This window comes from Pelodiscus sinensis, chromosome 1 (assembly GCF_049634645.1).
Source record: "Pelodiscus sinensis isolate JC-2024 chromosome 1, ASM4963464v1, whole genome shotgun sequence".
NCBI classification, from domain to species: Eukaryota; Metazoa; Chordata; order Testudines; family Trionychidae; genus Pelodiscus; species Pelodiscus sinensis.
The window spans coordinates 283,388,607-283,410,998 of record NC_134711.1 but is presented as its reverse complement, the minus strand read 5'-3'; the positions used below and the strand labels follow the sequence as shown (position 1 = coordinate 283,410,998).

Here is a 22,392-nt window from a genome sequence, read left to right as displayed (position 1 = left end):
GAGGGAGAAAAATTGTTCTCCTTGGCCTCTGATGACAGGACAAGAAGCAGTGGGCTTAAACTGCAGCAAGGGAGGTTTAGGTTGGACATTAGGAAAAACTTCCTAACTGTCGGCGTGATTAAACACTGGAATAAGTTGCCTAGGGAGGTTGTGGAATTTCCATCTCTGGAGATATTTAAGAGCAGGTTGAATAGACATCTATCAGGGATGGTCTAGATAATGACTGGTCCTGGCGTGAGGGCAGAGGGCTGGACATGATGAACTCTTGAGGTCCCTTCCAGTTCTAGTGTCCTATGATTCTCCTATGACTGGGCTGAAGCTGAGGCTGGGGCTAGGGTTTGGGGGGGTCTGGTCTGCAGCCCAGGACTCCAAGGCTGGGATGCTTGGGTGGTCTGGGACTGGGACAGAAGGGCCAGCAGCCACAGTGGGGGGCCTGTGGGCTACAGCAGAGGTGGGGCCTCAGGCATAAGGGGCAGGGCAGGAGCTAGTCTTTCTGATCCAGCAGCTCATGTACTGCCCATGAGTTTCAGTTTTCTTTTCGCACTATTGAGTACATTGATAAGTACTTGGGAAAGCTGAAAAATGGCAACGCTGAAAATTCAGGCACACCAGTCTTGGCACATGCAAACTTCCTCTCAGTTCCTTTCTAATTTGTCCAGATCTTCACAGAGAGCCCACCTGTAAATGGGAGAGGAAATTTCATTCTCCAGGTGCAGGGAAATGTTGCAATCTCTGCAGAAACTTTCACCAATGGTGCCAGATGTGGCTGAGAGTTGTGTGGGTACTTACCACTAGGGATTGGCCGGAGATCACCAGAGTATTTCCTAAACGCTATACAACAGACATCACAATTTTAGTTCCCAAATTCAGGTCACTACAACTAAGCTGGTCTAGATTCCAATTAGTGACCTATGCTAGAGGTGAAAGAATGCATCTCCCATTACCAACTCCCTGATTTCTTCAGTTTCCCAAAGCAATTTTATTTTGCTCCAAGCCTGCTCTTCCAGACTACTGATTTTATATTTTAGCTGAGCACAAGCAGGAGTTTAGTCATTAAGTGTAAGCACAGAATTTATTTTATTGTGTAAAAATCAACTCATCCAAAAGCCAGTACAAACCCCAAGTAATTGAAATGGAGCACAATACTCTTTGGGGTTGAATAATACAAATAATAATAATAGGGGCTAGAATTCATACCATCACATTCCTATGGGCAATTCACAGTACAATTCCTATCTGGCAACTCTTCTGTCTTGGCCACCATATGAACTCTCCATCTGTATCTACACTGTTAGGGGCTATGATGATCTCAGAAGGTGCAAAGGGCTTTGTGTGGTATTTCATCCATATAAATATATTTCCCTCAAGTCCATGCTATGAAATGATTTATGTCAATATTATCCAAATTCAGCAGAACAGAACACATCAGCCTCAGGAAATTCTTGAAACATCTGAGCCTCTGACAATTCTGAAAAGTCATGGAGGGCTGAGGAGGTACTAGGATGCACCAATCCTCAAAAAGGACAGGCAGCTGATTCTGGCAATTGCTGTTGGGGGAGTCTAATTGATGTCCTTGGTAAAATAATGAATCAACACTCTGAGAAATATCACTAAATATCAGTTGACATTCAATTACAAACAGGAATTACAATGAAATCTATTTGTAAACCTCAAGTTTTGCAAGACAAACTTGGTTTTTCAAAATATACAATTAAAAAATTAGTGCCAGATTATGAAATTTGATCTGCCTGGGTTGATTGACGAGTTCATACGTAGTCCCAGTGTTACCTGAAAGTAAAATGGTCCACGTGGGCTAATCAGGTGATAGGATCAGGACTGCACTGAAGCAAACATTTACGATTGGGTACACTGTCTCAAAAATCTGATTTTCAGTATGACTTGGCTGTGAAGAATCTCCTGGGGAGGAAAATTAGAGTGAATGCTAAAAAAAAAGGCGGGAGGGGAACGTAGATGGAAATACATTGAACTGGGAGAGGCGTACACAGAAGTGACATATGGCAAAGTATTATATCAAATTTTATTTAACATCTTCAATAAGGTACTACATGACTGGGTAATAATTTGTCAGCATAATTCACAGGTGGTGTTAAATTGGGAACCATTGCAAAGATGAGTGTGGACAGAGAAATAATTAAAAAAATGGACCTAGAAAGTTTAAAAATATGGGTGGGAAACTAAAACTAACTAAATAAAAGATCTGATCATTGAAAAATGAAATGCACAAGCTGGCACATCTGGGGAAAATAATTAAAGCACAGATCAATGGGGTGAAGAAATGGAGTGATGTTGAGCAGCAAAGCTGTAATGCAATTTGGGTTGCATGTGAAGAAGCATCATTACATGAAAATAATATTTATCTATATATGGCTCTTTAATATTCTACTCAGTTCTGGAGATCTTAAATGACCAGAATGTCATCTCTCATTCTAGGAATATTGAAAAATTAGAGGGCATTTAAAGGAGAACAAGAAGAATAAAAATCATGAAAAGGTTGATTTGTGGGAAAAGAATACATGGTTTGGAAAAACAATAGATTACTGAAGGAGTGCAAAATAACAAGACACAATTCAAAGATGCAAAGATCAAGAAAAGGAGAAGTATTGTTTAGAGTGGCATAAGGAGAAATGGAATTATTAGGAAAGGGGAAATTCAGATAATACTTTCTGACAATGAGATCAATTAGATTATGAAACAGCCTCCCTCGGGAAGTAATAGAAGCCTCATAACTTGACGTATTTTACATTTTGATGGCATAAAGCAATAACAGCATTTTTCAACTCAGGTACATTATGCATTTCTTCTTTAGATGGAGATCTTCTTTAAAAGGGCCACATCTTCTGCTTCCTGGCTTAATATTTATATTTGGTCAAATTATTTTTCCTATTTGTGAGTCATACTCAAAACAAATCCTGATGTGTATGAATGATTTCTATTCGCTACACATAAGCATTCACCAAATAGCTGATGAGAAAAAAATTAAAAGCTACACTTGTTCCTGAAATGTTTACTTGGGCTATTTATTACAGAGACAGAATCAGGAGTCAAACCAGAAGTAGTGTGTAAGAGCAGGGACCTTAAGTGAGGTAGGAAAGCAGTAACTGGAAATAGTCAGAGGACTTGGATAAGGGAGACAGGAATAGGCTGAGAGCCAGTAGCCAGGAACAGGCACAGCTCAGGAGTTAGGTAAATAGGCAAGGTTCATAGTATCTGCCAGCCAGAGAGTCAGTAAGTTACTCAGACCAGTGATTTAGCCAAAAGAGCCCAGTTGGGTAAGCCCTGATTTCAGCCTCCCAGGCTCAGTCAGGGTTAACCTGGATGAAAACTACATGGGCTACAGTCCACTCAGGCAGACCTGTAGCTACCTCACTGATTCAGATATCTTCCTGTGCCACTTTCTGGTTTAAATAGTATGTTTCAGCCAATTGGTGGGGTTGGACATCTACTCAAGTCAGAAGCTTCAGGTTTCATGTTTGGGGACCTTTGTGAGCTAGATATTTACTACTCCTCGTCTGCAGTGATGGGTGGTGGCCATGGTCTGAGCACTGCCTAGAACCCAGAGGGCCAGGCATGAGGCCTGCAATCCCTCAACTAGGGCTACGTCTACACTGCAGGCTTCTTGTACAAGAAATTTTTTTCACAAGAGATCTTCCGCAAAAAGTTCTTGCACAAGAGCACGTCCACACTGCCATGTGCTTTTGCGCAAGAGAGTGTCCACACTGCCAGGGATGCTCTTGTGCAAGAAAGCTCTGATGGCCATTCACAGAATTCACAGAATGGCCATCAGAGCACCTGTGCTTTTTCCGATATGGGTTTCTTGCACAAGAAACCCTTGTTGTCCGTCCACACATGCCTTTTTGCGCAAGAGATTTTGCGCAAAAAGGCTTATTCTTCATGGAAAGAGAAAGAACTCTTGTGCAAAAAGACCTGTCTTCTGCCGATCTATTGTACTTTTTCTTGCACAAAAATGCACTTGTATTGTGGAAGGTCTGCGTGTTTTTGTGCAAAAACAGCTGTTTTTACAAGCTCTGCAGTGTAGATGTAGCCTTAATTTGAGATTGGGCACTTAACTCCCATGAGATTGAAATGATAGACCCTTTTAAGTGGGAGAACAATAAGAACACAAGTACACAATGATTCATGAACAACAAATAACTAATAGTGAGTAATAAATGACAATAGTATGAAGTTGAGAATGCACAAAACTCAGCAGCCAACCAAATACAGGTAGTCCCCGAGTTACGCGGATCCGACTTACGTCGAATCCGCAGTTACGAACGGGGATTTTCTCGCCCCGGAGGACGCGAGCGGCGGGACGCCTGGTCCTGCCGCCCGCCTCCTCCGGGGCGAGAAAAGCTGCTCCCCGTCTCCCTGGTCTGCTGCGGGAGCCAGCAGACCAGGGAGACGCTGAGCAAAGCGGCGCAGGACCCAGGACCGGACCCGCAGCCGCTTCCAGATCAGCTGGAAGCGCCGCGGGTCGGGCCGGGTCCTGCGCGGCTCAGGGAGACGCTGAGCAAAGCCGCGCAGGACCCGGCCCGACCCGTGGCGCTTCCAGCTGATCTGGAAGCGGCCGCAGGTCCGGCCCCGGGTCCTGCGCCACTTTGCTCAGCGTCTCCCTGGTCTGCAGACCAGGGAGACGCTGAGCAAAGCCCCAGAGGACCCGGGCCGGACCGCGGTGCTGATCTGGAAGCACCGCGGTCTGGCCCGGGTCCTCCGCCGCTTTGCTCCGCGTCTCCCTGGTCTGCTGGGGGGGGGGGGACGCAGCTAGTGCCCCCCCAGCAGACCAGGGAGATGTGGAGCAAAGCCCGGGGCCTGTGGTAGAGCAGGTGGGGCGCTGCCGGTTGGTCCCGCAGCACCGCTCCTTGATGCTACTGGACCAACCCGGCAGCACCCCAGCTGCTCAGCCCCAGGAGTCCTGATTCAGCCACTGCTGATCAGTTTCAGCAGTGGCTGAATCAGGACGCCTGGGGCAGAGCAGCTGGGGTGCTGCTGGGTTGGTCCAGTAGCTCCGAGGAGCCGCCGCGCTACTGGACCAGCCCAGCAGCACCCGAGCTGCTATACCCCAGGCGTCCCCAAGTTAGCCGCTGCTGAAACTGACCAGCGGCTGACTACAGGAAGCCCGAGGCAGAGTTGCTCTGCCCCAGGCTTCCTGGAATCAGCTGCTGATCAGTTTCAGCAGCAGCTGACTTGGGGACGCCTGGGGTTCTTAAGTTGAATCTGTATGTAAGTCAGAACTGGTGTCCAGATTCAGCGGCTGAATCTGGATGCCAGTTCCGACTTACATACAGATTCAACTTAAGAACAAACCTACAGTCCCTATCTTGTACGTAACCCGGGGACTGCCTGTACTTACAATCATGCAAAAATATAATTCCATGAACAAATGCACAATAAACTTGCTATGTTTATTCATGAAAGAAGATGCAAATCCTCTTTTGTATTATCCTCCCAACTCTTCTGACTTCATAGTTCTCCAGAGTGCTTTGGCTACAATCATAACATTTTTTCGGACAGCATAAAAGTAGACTGTCGAGCCATTTTGTGCCTGTGTTGTTTATTTATTCTCTTTGGCTAAAGGATTTTATTAGTACTGAATCTCCCCTCTCCTCACCCTGTTGCTTTTCTGCGTCTTTTTGCAGTTTGTGTTTGTCCTCCAGTGTTTGCTAATCTCCAGTTTTGATCATGGTTGGATTTACACCAAAGAAACACTCAACAAAAAAAGACATGAAGCAGCTGTGTAGGCTGCAGATACACACTTGTTATTCTGAATTTAGTTGATCAAAATACCCCCTGGAACTCTCAAAAGAGTCCTGTGCTGGGCTACAAGTACTGTAGCAGGAAAGTGTCACTGCTTGCAGAGTAACTGATGTTTCGCCATTGTGACAGAAGCAGCGCCAAGGGCTGCATTTGGAGGACCACTGCACTAGAAAATACACAGCAGAAGTGAGCTTGTGTTGGCAGTGGAGTAGATCACATCATGTCTTTTATCAACTCTAATGTCTATGATTTCATGAAGGATCAATAAGTAAAAGATGTGTCCCATGATATTTCTGGTCAGACAACAATCTGTGGTTGAAAGCTGTAAACTCTTTCAAGTTAATAGGGCTGGGGCAGGGGAGTGTTAGGTAAAGTTTGATGAAATGCTTGCTTTTACACACATAAAATTGTCTTTGATCAGTAAGGCTATGTGACTCCCCCCATGGCTAAATACACTGGGAGCTGGGTCCCAAGAGCTTTTAAGAATGAATGGGCCAGATCCTTTCCTGGAAAATTATTACAGCTTTCCTGATGATGGTGTGCTCAAAAGATAATCGCCAGCCTGTGTTGTTTACGTACCGTAATTGGTAACTTAAAACCACAATGAATAGATGATATTGGTGGAAGCTTTTCCTGCCTAAAGAATGCAAGATTATTCGGTCAATAAAGGGTACTCTCATACTCTCTCTCTCTGATGCGTCTAAGACACCTGCCACCTGAGGAAGTAGTGTGATCTAGCAAACAAGCACTGACCCAGGAGTCAGAAAAGCTGGACTCCATGCCCAACTGTGCCACTGACCTGCTATGTGACTTTGGGCTAAACATTTCACCTTCCTATACTTCAGTGTCTCCATCTAGAGAAAGGGGATAATGTGACTTCTGTTGCAAAGCCCTGTGATTGATTATTACTCGTAATGTGGAGAATGGAGAGAGGGTGGGTGGTCAGGTCCATGCCCTGACTCTAATGTTATTACATAATCAAAATGCCCCAGATCTAATGCGGAGTTTTGCCCATGCAAGGACTTTTTGATGAAAGTATTTGTTAACAACAAAAAACAAAACTGTATTAAAATGATTAAACTGACCTTTATTTTTATTATCATTACAGCATTCACTTTATAAACATAATGAGCAGACCTGTGGCACCTTGGAGACTAACAAAAATATATAGTATCATGAGCTTTTGTGGGTAAAACCCACTTTATAAGATGAGTTGCTGAAGCGGATTTTGCGCATGAAAGTTCATGATACTCTATATTTTTGTTAGCATCTCAGATGCCAAAGAACTACTCATTGTTTTTAAAGTTACAGTCTAACACAACTACCCCCCTGAGTCTTTATAAACATGTTTCTCAATAAATACTTTGGGGAGAAAAGGCTTAAAAGATTTGAGTTAAGCTGAAGTGATGTAATTCAATGAATTCCTCTTCTGTATTCAGGTTAGATAACAATTAGTTCGGAGTCTTCCTTAATTTTTCCTAGGTTCAAGAAAATATGGCTTTGAATTTGATAAAGATAATTTGCTTCTCCACAGCTTTGCTTTAATAATATTTTAACCTGCCACTAGGGTGCTGGATATATGGCATGCTTAGCTCTATGTGATCCTGAATTATCTTCTCAAAATATATTTTATTAAATAGATAGGTATTTTTACTGATATTTCTTCACAACAAGTCAAACCCTCTGGTTCTAATCACAAAAAAATTAATATCCAACAGTCTATTAAAAATATGCAATAACATGACATATCTCATTTCTATGTTTCGGCTCACATAAACTTTGGTTCTGTTTCAAGGAATGATTATAAAACTAAAACTAAAATAAAAAAGTCCCTGCCCTTCAGGTTTATTTTTCAAACCAATATGTCTGTTTCCTCTTGATGGCTTTGGGTCCTGGTGATTAAATCTTGACGTTATTGTACATGGTAACATGCTGTCATTAAACCTCCAGAATGTGCATGCATTTGAGAAATGCAAATTATTTTCAGCCTTTATAGGAATCTGTACTAAGGATAAAACTGTACAGAAATTGTTCATTGCAGAGGGAAAGCAAATTCGAAGAAGCAAAACTTTTCAAGGTCTTGTAAAAGTTTATGTTCCCATTAGAACAAACCTTATCACCACTTGCTACATTACATTTGGGGAGTTTGAAGCAGCCTCCCTGTGGTTTCATTTGCTCGGAAGCATGCTAATGGTAGTTTCATGATTAGGGTTAGTGGTAATGGAGTGTATAGAACGAGATCGGGAATGAACTTGAGAGGGCAAGGAAAGTCTAAATTGTATAGCCAAACATTTCACAACAGAGTTATTATCTTGTAATATTTTCCGAGTGGGAGTGGGAACAGGAAGGAGAGCAAAGCAGTTTGATGATCTTGAAGGCTTAAACCTTGTCTAAAGCGGGATTTCAGCCACTGGTGCATCATCTGAACACTAGTCCCTTGTATAGAACGAATTTCCAACGGTGCTGAGCCATATGTGCAGATTACTCCATTTTGAAATTGGGGCTAAACTGCACTCAGGCAAGCTGTATTGAAGGACTGTGAACTCGTATACATTAGGGATGCGATTCTGTGCTGCCCTCTAGCGCACCAAACCTAGCACCGGGTTTTGCGAGGTTTCTGAATTCACGTTGATTCAGTGTAATTGAATTGATTCAATACATGAAAGGGCAGTCTGCGGCGATCTTGCTCAGTTCCTCGTTTGGCGAAAAGCCTTCCCTCTCCTTCCACTCCCAGACAAATCCGGGGCTTTTAGAGGAGATTTGCATGAAGGGACAGGGCTGGAGTGAGAATAGCAGCCCCAGGGATTTGGATCAGTGCAGCCCCTACACTTCTGGCTGAAATCCCAGTACAGACAAGGGTGGAGAGGCAGATTGTGAAGTCCTTACACACGTCGAGTAGCAATTTACGCTGTAAGTAGACACGAAAAAATGACACGACTCGGTGAGCAAACTGCTACTCACTGTGATTTAGGATGTTAGAATTAGCTCTAATTTAGTTACACGTCAAGTGGAAGACAACTATTTTGGGCACTATCAGTGTGTGTTCGGCCACTCAAGGTTAGACATAGCTTACATTTAAACCATCCTTTCCGTCTCATATTATTTTCTCTTGCAAAATTGTAAATCCTGTTTGACGGATTTGATGTCACAACAATTTGGCGAAAAGTAAGTGCATCACGGGGCTTTTGTTTCAGAAACTGAAGTGAACTCACAGGGCAGAAGGGTTTTGTTTTGATCTTTTTTTCAAAGCAGCATCATTTGCTTTTACTAAACTGAACAAGAGGAACAAATTGCTACTTTCCTCGTCTGCATTCACTCACACTTTGCCCCGTCTGCTGCATTTTTAACTTTATTTTGATTTTGTTGTTTTTTAGCATCTACGAGGGTCCCCATGAGGTTCCTAGACCCACCTTTTGTCGGGGGGTGTTAGGAAACTTGAAAGTAAGTGTATCTTGCCCACACAACTTTTGATGGGAAGATCGATTGCTTTAATTTAACCCATGCCTAACAGAATGTAACGCGTGTTTCAACAGCTCGGGGTTGTAAACACAGCATGCTAAAGCCAAATGCCTAAAGGGACACATCATAGGGTTTCTCTGTTAGCTCTCCTGTCACTCAACGGCTCCAGCGTTGATCTTGCCTCAGAAAACGTCTCTTTCCTTCAACTCCAAATGCCCTTCATTAACACAGAATGCTTTGTTTCTAATATAATTGTTTATTATAGCAGTAGTCATAAGTAATAACACAGTCTTACTGCACTTTCCCTTCGTTAGCTCCAGCATGAATTGATCATTTACACATCACGGACGACTGGTGGGATTATAAAATATGTCCAGCTATAGATAGATAACAAAAAGAATATGTACTTTGTGCTCGATAGACTACATTTTTGAAAAAATAAGACCAAGAGATGCATGCTCATTGATATCTTTGGCAACCTAGTCGCTAAACATTAAAAAACATATACTGAAAATGAAACAATAATACTCGGGCTAATACTGAGTTAGTAGAATTTAATTTTCTGTAAAATGTAAGACAAACTTTGGACATCAGATTGTGAGCAACATATGCTATGGAACTTACAGCAGAAAGGGAATATTTATTATTCCTATAAAAGTGTTCCAAAATAATTTTGACAATATTAATATGATCAGAAACATATATAATCAGTCAATCTCACAAATAATGAATTCTAGAAATAATGCATAATGCTTTCACTGTGTCATTTGGTTTAGGTTCTTTATGTGAAATTTCTACCTGATTTTTGGACTCCATTAATTTCTTTGACACAGGAGGTATTTTATGTCTTTTTTTTTCGTGTGTATGGAAGAAGAGAAATGGAGGAGCGGGATAAAACTTATGTGCAGTGATGCCAATATACATCAGGAAACCAGGCACTTTTTCATCACCACTTTGTAAACAAAGGTTAGAACTGTCAACAAGGTGACACTTTGGCACTGTTAGGGAACTTGACACCTAACGATTTGTTGCCACATGGCATTTGGGCAGATGGTTTCATCCCTGTTAACCTCCCACTTTTCAAACAACTGGGAGCTTCCTCAGTGAAAGGACTTATAGAATAAATATTCTAACAGCAATATTTTATGGGAGTGCGCACATGCACACATTCACACCTTAAGCATACACCTTCTCTTCTTTCTTTCATCACCTAAGGAGACAGTACTGGAATTAAAAGTTGGTGGGCTTCCTGCCTAGTCTCTTGGTGATTAATTCCACCAGTTTCTCATTGATCAGCCCTGATACATACTGAGGTGGAAGGACTGTATTAATTCGTACTATTTAACCCATAAAATATGGTAAGGACTAACTATGTAGCCTACATAGATACACCATAAGTACCTGCTAATGTGGGAATTTGTGTCATTATCATTCTTCCTGCTACTGCCCACCTCTCTTTATTTAGACACATGTACATGCTTGTTTTTTTTAAATAGTGTTTTTATATGCACATTCTGAAATGTATTACAGGGAAAGAGTCTCTACTTTTGTACAGACAGCAAGTTATTCTAGTGGGAAAACTTTAGTCATCAAGTGTTCTGTACAGCAATGTGTTTGCACATGCATAATTGACATATTGTTAATTTATTGGGGGAATGTCCCACAGAGTTGGTGCAGGGGGCTCTCTGACTCTGGTGTGCACAGGGATCAGAAGATTGGTCAGGGAAGACGCTGATTTGCATACCCTTATATATATAACCTCTGAGAAGGGTGCTGAAGGGAGCAAAAAGGAGAGCTCTAGACTGGAGCACACAGAGCTCCTTACAGAGTTCAGGCACCAATCACACAGCAAGTTTTGAGTCTGCCCGGATGTGCTTAAGGGGGGAACAGTGATCGGTCTGTGGATTCAGGAGTGCGGGGCGTTCGATCTCTTTCTTATCTGGCATTTTTAAAGCTTCTAAAACTCAAATTGCTAGTGGATCTGGGGGTGAGCGAGGGTGTGCGGTAAGATCTCAGAGGCTATGTCTCCTACTCTCACATTGCCCAAAGCGGGGCTAAGTTCTGCGCTGCTGTGTCTCCTGGTGGCAGGGGGCCTGAGTGAGATAGTCCGATACCGCATCGACGAGGAAGAAGCCCCTGGTACAGTCATTGGGGCGCTGCGGGACGATTGGCAGCCCCGCGCCGGGGACAGACCCCTGGGCGGTTTCCGGCTGATGGAGCAGTTCAGCAACAGCTCGCTGGTGCGGGTGCGGGAGGCGGACGGGCAGCTGAGCGTGGGCGAGGCGGGCCTGGACCGGGAGCGGCTGTGCGGCGCGGCCCCGCAGTGCCTGCTGGCGTTCGACGTGGTGAGCCTGTGGCAGGGGCAGTACCGGCTGGTGCACGTGGAGCTGGAGGTGCGGGACATCAACGACAACGCGCCGCGCTTCCCCCAGGCGCACATCCCGCTCGAGGTGTCCGAGAGCGCCGCGCCCGGCACCCGCCTGCCGCTGGAGCTGGCCCTGGACCCGGACGCGGGCTCCAACGGCGTCCAGCGCTTCCAGCTCTCGCGCAACAGCCACTTCGGCGTCGAGGCGCAGGCGCGGGCGGACGGCGGGAAAAGCGCCGCGCTGGTGCTGCTGCAGGAGCTGGACCGCGAGCGCCAGGCCGCCTACACGCTGGAGCTGGTGGCGCAGGACGGCGGCAGCCCGGCCCGCGCGGGCACGGCCACGGTGAGCGTCCGGGTGCTGGACGCCAACGACAACAGCCCGGCCTTCCCGCAGGCCGCGGTGACGGTGGAGCTGGGCGAGGACGCGCCGCGCGGCTCGCTGCTGCTGGAGCTGGCGGCGGCCGACCCCGACGAGGGGCCCAACGGGGAGATCGTCTACGGCTTCGGCAGCCAGGTGCCGGCCGAGGCGCGGCGGCTCTTCCGGCTGGACCCGCGCTCGGGCCGCCTCACGCTGGAGGGCCCGGTGGACTACGAGCGGCAGCGGACCTACGAGCTGGACGTGCAGGCGCAGGACCGGGGCGCCAGCCCCCTGGCGGCCACGTGCCGGGTCATCGTGCGCCTGGCCGACGTGAACGACAACGCGCCGGGCATCAGCGTCAGCCCCCTGAGCGGCGCCCCCGCCGGCGCCGGGGTGGCCTACGTCAGCGAGGCGGCGGCGCGCGACAGCCTGGTGGCGCTGGTCAGCACCTCGGACAGGGACTCGGGCCCCAACGGGCAGGTGCGCTGCGCCCTCTACGGGCACGAGCACTTCGCGCTGCAGCGCGCCTACGCCGACAGCTACGTGCTCGTCACCGCCGCGCCGCTGGACCGCGAGCGCGTCGCCGAGTACAACCTGACGCTGGTGGCCGAGGACCTGGGCGCGCCGCCCTTCAAGACCGTGCGGCACGTGACGGTGCGCGTGAGCGACGAGAACGACAACGCGCCGCGCTTCGCCAAGCCCGCCTACGAGGTGGCGCTGCTGGAGAACAACCCGCCCGGCGCCTACGTCGCCACCGTGGTGGCCCGCGACCCCGACCTGGGCCGCAACGGGAAGGTCCTGTACCGGCTGCTGGAGAGCCAGGTGCTGGGCGCCCCCGTCTCCACCTACCTCTCCGTGGACCCGGCCACCGGCGCCGTCTGCGCCCGGCAGCCCCTGGACTGCGAGGCGCTGCCGCTGGTGGAGGCGGAGATCGAAGCCTGCGACGGGGGCGCCCCGCCGCGGTGCCAGCGCGCCCGCCTCCGGCTGCGGGTGGCGGATCAGAACGACAACGCCCCGGTCATCACCGCCCCGCCGCTGGCCAACGGCTCGGCCGAGCTGCTGCTGCCCGCCGCCGCCCCCCCGGGCTTCCTCCTCGCCCGCTTCGCCGCCCGCGACGCCGACCAGGGCGCGAACTCCAGGCTCGTCTTCTCCCTCCTGGGCGGCGCCCACCCGCTCTTCGCCATGAGCCCCGAGCGCGGGGAGCTGGCCCTGCGCAGGCGGCTGCCCGCAGGGGCCCCGGCCGCGGCCTTCTCCCTGGTGGTCGCGGTGCACGACGGCGGGCGGCCCTCGCTGTCCTGCACGGCCGCGGTGCGGCTCCTCCCCACGGACACGCTGCCCGCTAACGCGGAGATCGTGCTGGTGCAGCCCGCGGCGGAGGAGCGGCCGCTGCAGCGCCGCCTGGACCTCTCCGTGGTGCTCATCGCGGTGCTGGCCGGAGGCTGCGGCGTGCTGCTGGTCGCTATCCTCGCCGTGGCCTCCACCTGCCGGAGAAACAAGATGCACTTCCAACGTAAGCTGCTGCAGGGCTCAGGCCCCCACTCAGGGAACTCCTCCCCGGGCCAGGCAGAGCTCTGCCCGCTCTCAGTTACCACCCCGTCTGACCGCCCCAGTGACACTTTCCAGGCTGAGGACTGTAGCAGAGAGTCCTTGTGTCATCATGTCCAAGAAGGGAAAGTCAAGGGCAGCGACTCCCAGGTAAGCACCCCTGATTTCTTTTCAGCCACTTGGCAACGCATTCATCTTTTAAATGTTCAGAAATCTTCAGTAAGTGCTTGCCATGACAGATGTCACCTTGACAATTCAGTTTGATTCATAGCAGGACATTTTTATCTTAGGAGAACTAGATCTGTGTTATTAAAGATATAGTGGACACTGGATTTGGCATCTGAAGAGCTGCATCTGTTTTCTGGTTCTGCCACTGAGTTACTGCCTATATTTTACCTCTCTATATCTCAGTTTCTCTATCTGTAGAATAGGAATAAGGTTATGCATCCCCTTTGAAAAGTGTTTTGAGATCTACAGATGAAAAGTGTTTTGAGATCACAGCTAAGTATTATTATAGAGATGTCATGTGTTTTAGTTGATATGTTTTGACTATGATTTATTGCTATTTGTTGCAATTATTATTTTTATTGCCTCATGTGTTAGCATCCCATTTTATATCAATTTAAGTAAGCTTTTTCTTTGAATTATTGTTGGGCTACTTTTGTATTGAGGGATGCAAAAGTACTAACGTGGCTATTTCTTCCTTTTGCCAGGGTCACGATCTTGTTCCTTTTCACCCGCCATCTCCTTGGCAAGAGCATGAGTCTGCTTCAAGTTTAAGGTAAATTAGTGTTTTCCCTACATTTAATATTTTGGGACATTTATAGAATTTCACATTCAGGCAGAGTACACTAATTGGTTCTTTTTGCTTTCAGCTCCCATTCAACTCCTGATCAGTTTAGTGTGCAAGACAGTGGGAAAGGAGATAGCGAGTTTAATGATAGTGCTTCTGATATCAGTGGGGAGGGGTTAAAGAAACCACCTTCACAGGTAGCTGAAAAGCAAGTTGGTAAGTATAATTTAGCTTTAATCTCTTTATGGCAATATGTATAAAAACACAGTTAAACTATAATGGCATCCCTTTAACTATACCTAGTATTAACAAAGACTGTAACATTAGATTGTAAGCTTTTTGGGGCAGAGATCATAGACTTGAATCGCTGGGCCATTCATAGAATCATAGAGCTGGAAGAGACCTCAGGAGGTCATCAAGTCCAGCCCCCTGCCCAAGGCAGGACCAATCCCAACTAAATCAACCCAGCCAGGGCTTTGTCAAGCCGAGACTAAAAAACCTCTAGGAATGGAGATTCCACCACCTCCCTAGGTAACCCATTCCAGTGCTTCACCACCCTCTTAGTGAAATAGTTTTTCCTAATATCCAATCTAGACCTCTCCCATTGTAACTTGAGACCATTGCTCTTTGTTCTTCCATCCATCACTACTGTGAACAGCCTTTCTCCATCCTCTTTGGAACTTCCCTTGAGGAAGTTGAAGGCTGCTATCAAATTCCCCCTCACTCTTCTCTTTTGCAGACTAAACAAACCCAAATCCCTCATCTCTCCTCATAGGTCATGCGCTCCAGCCGCCTAATCATTTTGGTCGCCCTCTGCTGGACCATCTCCAATGCGTCCACATCCTTTTTGTAGTGGGGGGCCCAGAACTGGACACAATACTCCAGATGTGGCCTCACCAGAGCCAAATGATCACTTCCGTAATCAATGGAGTTGCTCAGGGATGAAACTGTAATGATTCAGTAGAGATTTGGGTCTTCTAGCCTAAATTTACCAAAATGTGACTGACTTTAGGATCTTCAATGTTTAGGTAACTTGGCACACATTAAAGGAGCCCATTTGCAGAAAGTGCTGTTTCCCTACTTTATGGTGTCTCAAGCTGAGCATCCCAAAATAGGTACTCAAAGTCATTTGTCGCTTTTGGAATGTTAGACCCCTGTCTTTCTGTAAAGTGCCTACCAAATGTTTGGGCTTTTAAAAAGTAAAATGTTTTCAGATAAATTACTCGTTGAATCCTTTATATATCACACTGGCTTAGCTATTAATAAAGCCTGATCTTAGAAAACTTGTTCTCAGATTGGGTTCAGTTACTCATATGTGTAAGTGTTTCTTTGAAGGAGCCAAGTCTAATTTTAGGACTTGCTGTTGCTCCCATTGAAATCATTGGGAATCTGCTCCTTAAAATAATCACAGAAGTGTGGATATAATTTTCTCAATATATAATTTTTTTGGTAGAAATAAACAGGTTTAATTTCATAATGCTGGTGAAAGTAATTTATTCAACCCACTCTTATGGAAATTTGATATTTCTCTTCTGATATTGTATTCCAGGAAAAAAGTGTGATTGTTAAAATATTACTTCTCTTTCAGGTACTGCAGTCTGTATGGCTGGAAGGACTTATAAGGACACAGAAAGATACTGTAGCTTGTATGCCCACCAGTCCCAAACAAGTAAAACCATCCCATTGCACTGTGAAAGTGATTATGTGATTGCATATTCTACAACTCCAATTTATCAGCCCATGGTTCAGCTTGAAAAGTCTCATTTTCTTCCACAACAGGCAAAACTGAAAGAGTGTTATCAAGTTAATATTCCTAAAACTGAAAGACTACAAAGTGTGTATGAAAGAGTTCTAAATGGTGGGTCAGAAGTGTCACCAACCAGTCTATCAAGACAGTATAAAGGACTAAATCACCCTCCCCCGAATACTTTCTTCCCAAATGCCTCTGAAATAGCAACATCATTCTGACATAGTTTAGGATTTCTTTACATGGCTGTCATTGGGGATATACTCAATGTGTTTGTGTTTATGTGTAAATGTTACCAGCTGAAATTCGTAAATGAAATCCCACTCAAAAATCAAATATCACTTTAAATTATGGCAAAAGCAATCAATGTCTAGACAAATCATCCTTCTAAATTTGTCCTTTTTATTTACCAAAGAGTCAAACAAACAAAAAAAAAAGAATAAAAAATTAAAGGACGTAGTGACTGCTGCTAAAAAGGGGGTGAGGTAAAGCAAAGATTTATGTTTTATATTGAAACAATTCATGTAAATAAACAGTGCAGATGTACATTTTAAAGGTAAATGTGTACCTGTGTCTGTTTTGTTTCTTATGAAATACTTATTTCCTGATTTATCAGATGATCCACCTGTTATATTTGTGTTAACTGTCAAATAGTAAACACAAATTTAGGTGCCAATCCTGTAACTGGATACAAGGCAGACCCTTGTATATATGAAGCAGGATAGAAGCATTAGGTCTACACTACAGAGAATTACACAAGAATGGCCTGGATAGTTGACTTGGGTTTGGGGGCTCAAGCTAAGGAGCAGTTTAATTGCAGTGTAGATATTTGGGCTTGGGCTGGAGCCCAGGCTCTAAGACCCTGTGAAGGGGTAATGTCTGAGGGCTTGGGCTCCAGCTTGAGCCCAAAAGACTACAATGCAATTAAATAGCCCCTTAGGTCACGTCCACGAGTCTAATGAAACTGGCATGGGCCAGCTGTGTGTTTTTCACTTCTACTTGTAGGTGTCTAATTGTAGGGCAGACATACACAAGTTATGTCTACACTACGAGTTTTCTTGGCAAAAAATATGCTAATGAGGGACTCCTTTGCGTGAGTTGCGATTTCATTTGCATATTTTCTGCTGATCCGTTTTTGTGCTAAGGTTTTTGTGCAACAACAAGCAGTGTGGACATTTTCTTTTTGCCCCAAACCCCTTTTTCCGCAAGACCCCTATGCCCCAAAAAAGGAGGTATACCGATCTTGCGGAAAAAGGGCTTATTGCGCAAAAAGAAAACGTCCACACTGCTTGTTTTTGCGCAAAATCCCCAGCGCAAAAATGGATGGGCAGAAAATATGCAAATGAGGTCATGACTCATGCAAAGGAGTCCCTCGTTAGCATATTTTTTGTCGAGAAAACTCGTAGTGTAGACGTAGCCTTAGAGACTAGTGTGAGTAAAGGCTGTAGTAGTGGGAGCTTAATACCTGATCAGGAAGACTATGTTGAAGGATTGAATTGTTCATGAGCCTTTTGAACAATGCTACAGCTGTATCTCAGTGTACCTCTAAACTGATTCCCACTTAACAATTCCCTACACATATTATGTGCATGTGTAAGAGAGAGTAATACTGATGCAAGGAGGATAAAGATAATAAGGTCAGTAGGTTTTACCACATGGTCAATGTTAAATAAGATATTTATGAGTATGGGACTGAAAGGAGGCAGTTGAGAGAGGGGGGAAAGATGGACAAGCTGAAAGGGAAAGTTACACCTAAGACAGCTTTCTCAGAAAAGGCCAGAGAGTAATTCCAGCAGCTGTTGCCTTTCAGACAGGGTCAGCTCAGTTTTTAGAGAGAAGCAGAATCCCACTGCTGTTCAGTAAAAGTTTTTATTGAGGATGGCTTCAGGGACACATGATTGTTGATAGGGCAATGTAGCTTTTGGAGATAATGGGGCAGGCATGAGGAGATCCTAATAACACAGGGAACATTAGAAAAAGAGAGAAGATAGTTAAGCAAAGTTATTAATAGCTTCTCTGAATTCTTATATCTTGGGAGCAAACTCATACACCCAAATTTGAGAATTTGCAGTCCCAGTACAAATCAAAACTTCCCCAAATTTCAGGGTGTTTAGATGTGGTGTTCACATTGAGATCACTTAGAGCTACATTTGCATACTTGGAGATATATCTGTGTGGAGACCTACACTTAACTAGTGTGAGTTACACTAGCTCAGTGGTCCCCAACACTGTGTCATGGCGCCCGCCGGGGCATTTATGTACGCCCGCCAAATGATCTGGGCTGGCCCCACCCCTGGCGTGCGGCACATGTGCGGTGCCGACCCTGGGTGTGCGGTGCATGGGCGGCCCCTGCCCCCGGTGCGTAGCCCATGCGTGGTGCTGGCCCTGGGTGCATGGCACATGAGCGGCCCCGTCCCCGGGTGCGCGGCTCATGCATCGCCCTGCCCCTGGTGCCCGGCAGCCCCGAAAGATTGGGGACCACTGCACTAGCTGGATATTGCTATACTGATTGCATATGGTGTTGGTTTAGGGTACATGTAGTCACATAGCCTTTCTTATTACATACCCATGACCTGTCCTCTACACCAACCAATAGGAAGCCAGCACGGAGCCCCTTTTCAGGGTTAAGTAGTGTGAAAAGCCTTGCAGCATGGGAGAATTTTGTGCTGTAGGAAATCAGGACTATATTTAGTAATGTAGTTACTCACTTTGTGATATATTTTCCTTTCATATATCCTCCATTTTACATTTCTGCTCTAATTCTAGTGATCCAGTCTGGAAATCAAAATATTGATATTAAAATAATTCATGCTCTCAACCAATAACCTCATGTGGCAGGGAAATACACTATTTGTAGGGGTGTCTGGTCATGTATAGTCAGGGAACATCCATCCCAATTGCTAGTCTCTCTGATATTCTAATCCACCAGGGTATGTCTACACTAGCTCGTTAGGGCTAGGTAGGGTAATTAGGGCAACCGGAGTTACAAATGAAGCCCGGGATTTAAATATCCCAGGCTTCATTTGCATGTTCCCGGGCGCCGCCATTTTTAAATCCCCCTTAGTCCAAAGTCCGTGCCCATGGCTACACGTGGCATGGAGTAGGTAGTTCGAGTTAGAGATCCTAATTGGAAATACCGTTACTCCTCGTGGAATGATTGTCCTAATTACCCTACCTAGCTTGAACTAACGAGCTAGTGTAGACATACCCCAACATGGGAGAGTGTGATTACTGATCAGAATTCTTTGGCCATCCTGGCTCCCAGGACAGTGTGACCTAGCAATCAGTGTAGATTGGGCTGTCACCCAGGGTATGTCTACACTACAGAGTTTTGTCAGAAAAAAACTGCAGTTTTTCTGACAAAACCCAAGTTACGTCCACACTGCAATAGTGTTCTTCCAAAAGTAAATTGAAAGAACAGAGGGGTTTTTCCATCATTGGTTATCCTCTTTCTACAAGGAAGAAGCTTTTTTTCCAAAAGAGCTGTTTCAGAAAAAGGTGTGTGTGGATGGGGAAGAGGGAGTTCTTTCGAAAGAAAAGAAAGAGGAAAAAGCACAGGTGCTCTGGTGGCCACTCCATCCATAGTAATCACAGTTTAAATGCGAAACAGTGTCCATTCAGTGTAGATGCTATCTTTCGAAAAAGCAGATCTTGTTTGATGTGCATTTGTGTGTGGATGCTCTCTTTTGGAAGAAGTTTTTTCGGAAGATCTCTTCCGAAAAAAGGTTCTCCCAAAGTCTAGACATAGTCTCAGGGTCTCAGGCCCTCAGGTAGGGTGGAGCCACAAGCCAACAGTCTCAACAGTCCAGTTTCGATTCTGGTGAATGGTAGACAACTACAAGCCTCCAGGCCTAAGGTGGGAGGAAGCTGTCATCCTGATTTGGGGTTTAAAGCAGAGGGTAGGTGGCCCTTGACCTACCCACTCCACTGGGTCCCAGCCTAAAGCCCTAACAATGTCAGGGTGGGGAATGGGCCACAAATGGGTAAGCAAGGGTCCCACTGAAATATGCTGATGTGTTTCCCAGTCTTATGAGCAGACCAGTGTCTATTTCCTCAGGGCCATTTCCTATCCAGTCTCCTAGTATAGCAGTTCTTGGATCTTTTTGGTCTCTGCAGGTCATCAAGTTGGCCACCTGGATTTCCATGTGCCTGACCTCTGTAAACGGGCTTCCAGAGCTTTGTGTAGGGCGCTTACAATCTGCATCCACCTTCCTCAGTGGTCTAACTCAGGTGAGCGGTGGTGCTTCCCTTTATATCATTTCCAGGCTGAGCATACCCAGCAGTGACAGAAAGATGTGGCTTCTTCGGCCTGCAATGTTGCTTTTGTTGCTAGTGAGGAGTAGATACACCCTGCATATCCAAATAAACTGTTGTGATTGATTTGGTAAATTGGGAGCTGCCTTTAGTATCTCTTTGTATCTTCAGATAGCAGTACAAGAAAACAAAATTAGGGACATCAATGAAAAGCTACTGAAATAAATCAAGGGGATATTTCCATCTCCAAAAATATTCTAGCTCTCTGATAACCCAAAAGACTCATACAAACTTCTACAGAACCATTTTCAGAACTAGAAATTTGGAGTATTAGCTGGTCGGAGAAGGAAAATGTTAGTTCATCTACAAAACGAGGCCTGAGGGTGCAGTCCCCACTCAACCCTAGAACTCTTTGAGTCTCAAAAATGGCCCCACAGTTATAAAAAGTAACTTGTAAAAATCAAGACAAAATATCTCATCTCAAACTCTCATCTTGTAGGATGACTGACCATCATAAGACTCCAGATCTATCCATTGGTAACAGGACATATCTCTCTCCTTCCCACTGTTGTAGGTTGCTGCAAAAGCCAATTAGATTCCCTTCTTTTAGTGTCCACTCTATAATTTATTCAAGTCCTCTTCACCAACACCTGTATAGCACAATACAACAATTTGAATACATTTCAGCCCCTGTTCCTCAGGACCGTGGGAGGAAAAGCATTCTCATGTAGTGCAGCTATAGCTAGCCATAATCCCCTAACACTTCCTTCTTGCCTTCTTTGAAGCTAGTCATTTGATGGACTAGTTAGTTCCTTAGCTTATTTAGCCTCCCCATTTGATTGGCTAATGCCGTCCTATTTCCTCAATCAGTCACCACTGGGGAAGATAATCAATGCCACAGTGAGCAGAATGCTCCTTAATCTGTTAGGCCTCGGTATTCTGTCACATCCCTGCAATAGATTCCCCAATTCCTTATATGGTATGTAGTCAATTACACCGTCACAGTCTGTTCACTGAAGGAATGTCGAGGCACTATTCTGACTTGGCAGTTTTGTACCTGCTTTCCTTTCCTTTTGCACATCTGTCACGGACTACACAGGCAATGCAGATGCTGAACCCTGCCTCCCCAGCATCTCCTGGCTACCTTGACTAAGGCGTCTGCATGCAGTTGTATGAGGGAGTAGGTTTTGCCTTCAAGATTCATGGCCAGTTCTGGTTAGTTCACAGGAGGCAACAGCTGGAATTTAAAACCAAATATATCATAATGGCAACACCTGGAGATATGTTGTATTATGTTAATAGCGTTAAATACATCCTAATCATATGACAAATATAAATGATGCAATATGCTATCTGTTCACATGTTATGCGCTAAGGAGCTATGCAGGGGTATGTGAAATAGCTACAGAAGTGAGTGCATAAAATGCTGAAGATGGCAGTACCACCTGGTTAGTGGGGCACAGTGACAGGTGGTTAGTGGGAACTCACTGTGTTTTTTCAGGTATAAATAGTTGCAACACTTGTCTGTATCATTTGTCCCTGAAATGGTACACTCCTTTAATGAAAAGGGACTTTGGAAATTTAGCGTGAAATCCTGGCCCCACTGATATCAGTGGGAGTTCTGTCATTGGCTACAGTAATACTAGGATTTCACGCTCTCTGCATTTACTGTTATGTATGTTCTTTGAGGCGTAGATGTGCCTTCTTTTGACAGAAGAGTGTATGTTTTCTGGAATGAAAACATGAGCTACCCAACAACAGGAATTGTGAAAGAAACAACAAATGGTGGGCATGTCAATTTTCTAGTGTATCCAAGAAGACAGCATTTTTATTGGAAATAAGTGGCTAATGTGCTAACCTAATGGTTTGAGTACAGTGAGTACAAGTACAGTTATGAGTATAATGAGTACAGCATTCCCTCTGGCAAAGTTTAGCTTGGAAAAATCCAAGGCTGCAGTTCTTTTACAGTACATTTTATTTATGCAAACATACATTACAGGAAGAAAATTAAGGGGAGAGCACCAACTTATCTACAACACAATCTCTACAAGAGACTGGCCTTATTAAAGAACGTCATGTCTTCAGAGATAGCTCCA

The 22,392-nt window shown here is 45.5% G+C and overlaps 1 protein-coding gene across 1 annotated transcript; it reads left to right on the top strand.

Annotated features, from left to right (window-relative positions):
- The first annotated feature begins 11,255 nt into the window (after nucleotides 1-11,255).
- On the top strand, nucleotides 11,256-16,597 carry LOC102455952 (protocadherin-8-like). Its single transcript, XM_006119374.2, has 5 exons — nucleotides 11,256-13,652; nucleotides 14,216-14,283; nucleotides 14,378-14,511; nucleotides 15,324-15,410; nucleotides 15,884-16,597. Exons 1-5 carry the CDS (start codon nucleotides 11,256-11,258, stop codon nucleotides 16,261-16,263), a joined length of 3,066 nt encoding a protein of 1,021 aa, XP_006119436.2. The 3' UTR covers nucleotides 16,264-16,597.
- The last annotated feature ends 5,795 nt before the right edge of the window (nucleotides 16,598-22,392 follow it).

Excerpts from the sequence above, each read along its gene's own strand:
- LOC102455952 (XM_006119374.2), top strand. The coding sequence starts at position 11,256 with ATGTCTCCTACTCTCACATTGCCCAAAGCGGGGCTAAGTTCTGCGCTG. Across the intron at positions 13,653-14,215 it reads TCAAGGGCAGCGACTCCCAG|GGTCACGATCTTGTTCCTTT; the intron begins GTAAGCACCCCT and ends TCCTTTTGCCAG. Across the intron at positions 14,284-14,377 it reads GAGTCTGCTTCAAGTTTAAG|CTCCCATTCAACTCCTGATC; the intron begins GTAAATTAGTGT and ends TTTTGCTTTCAG.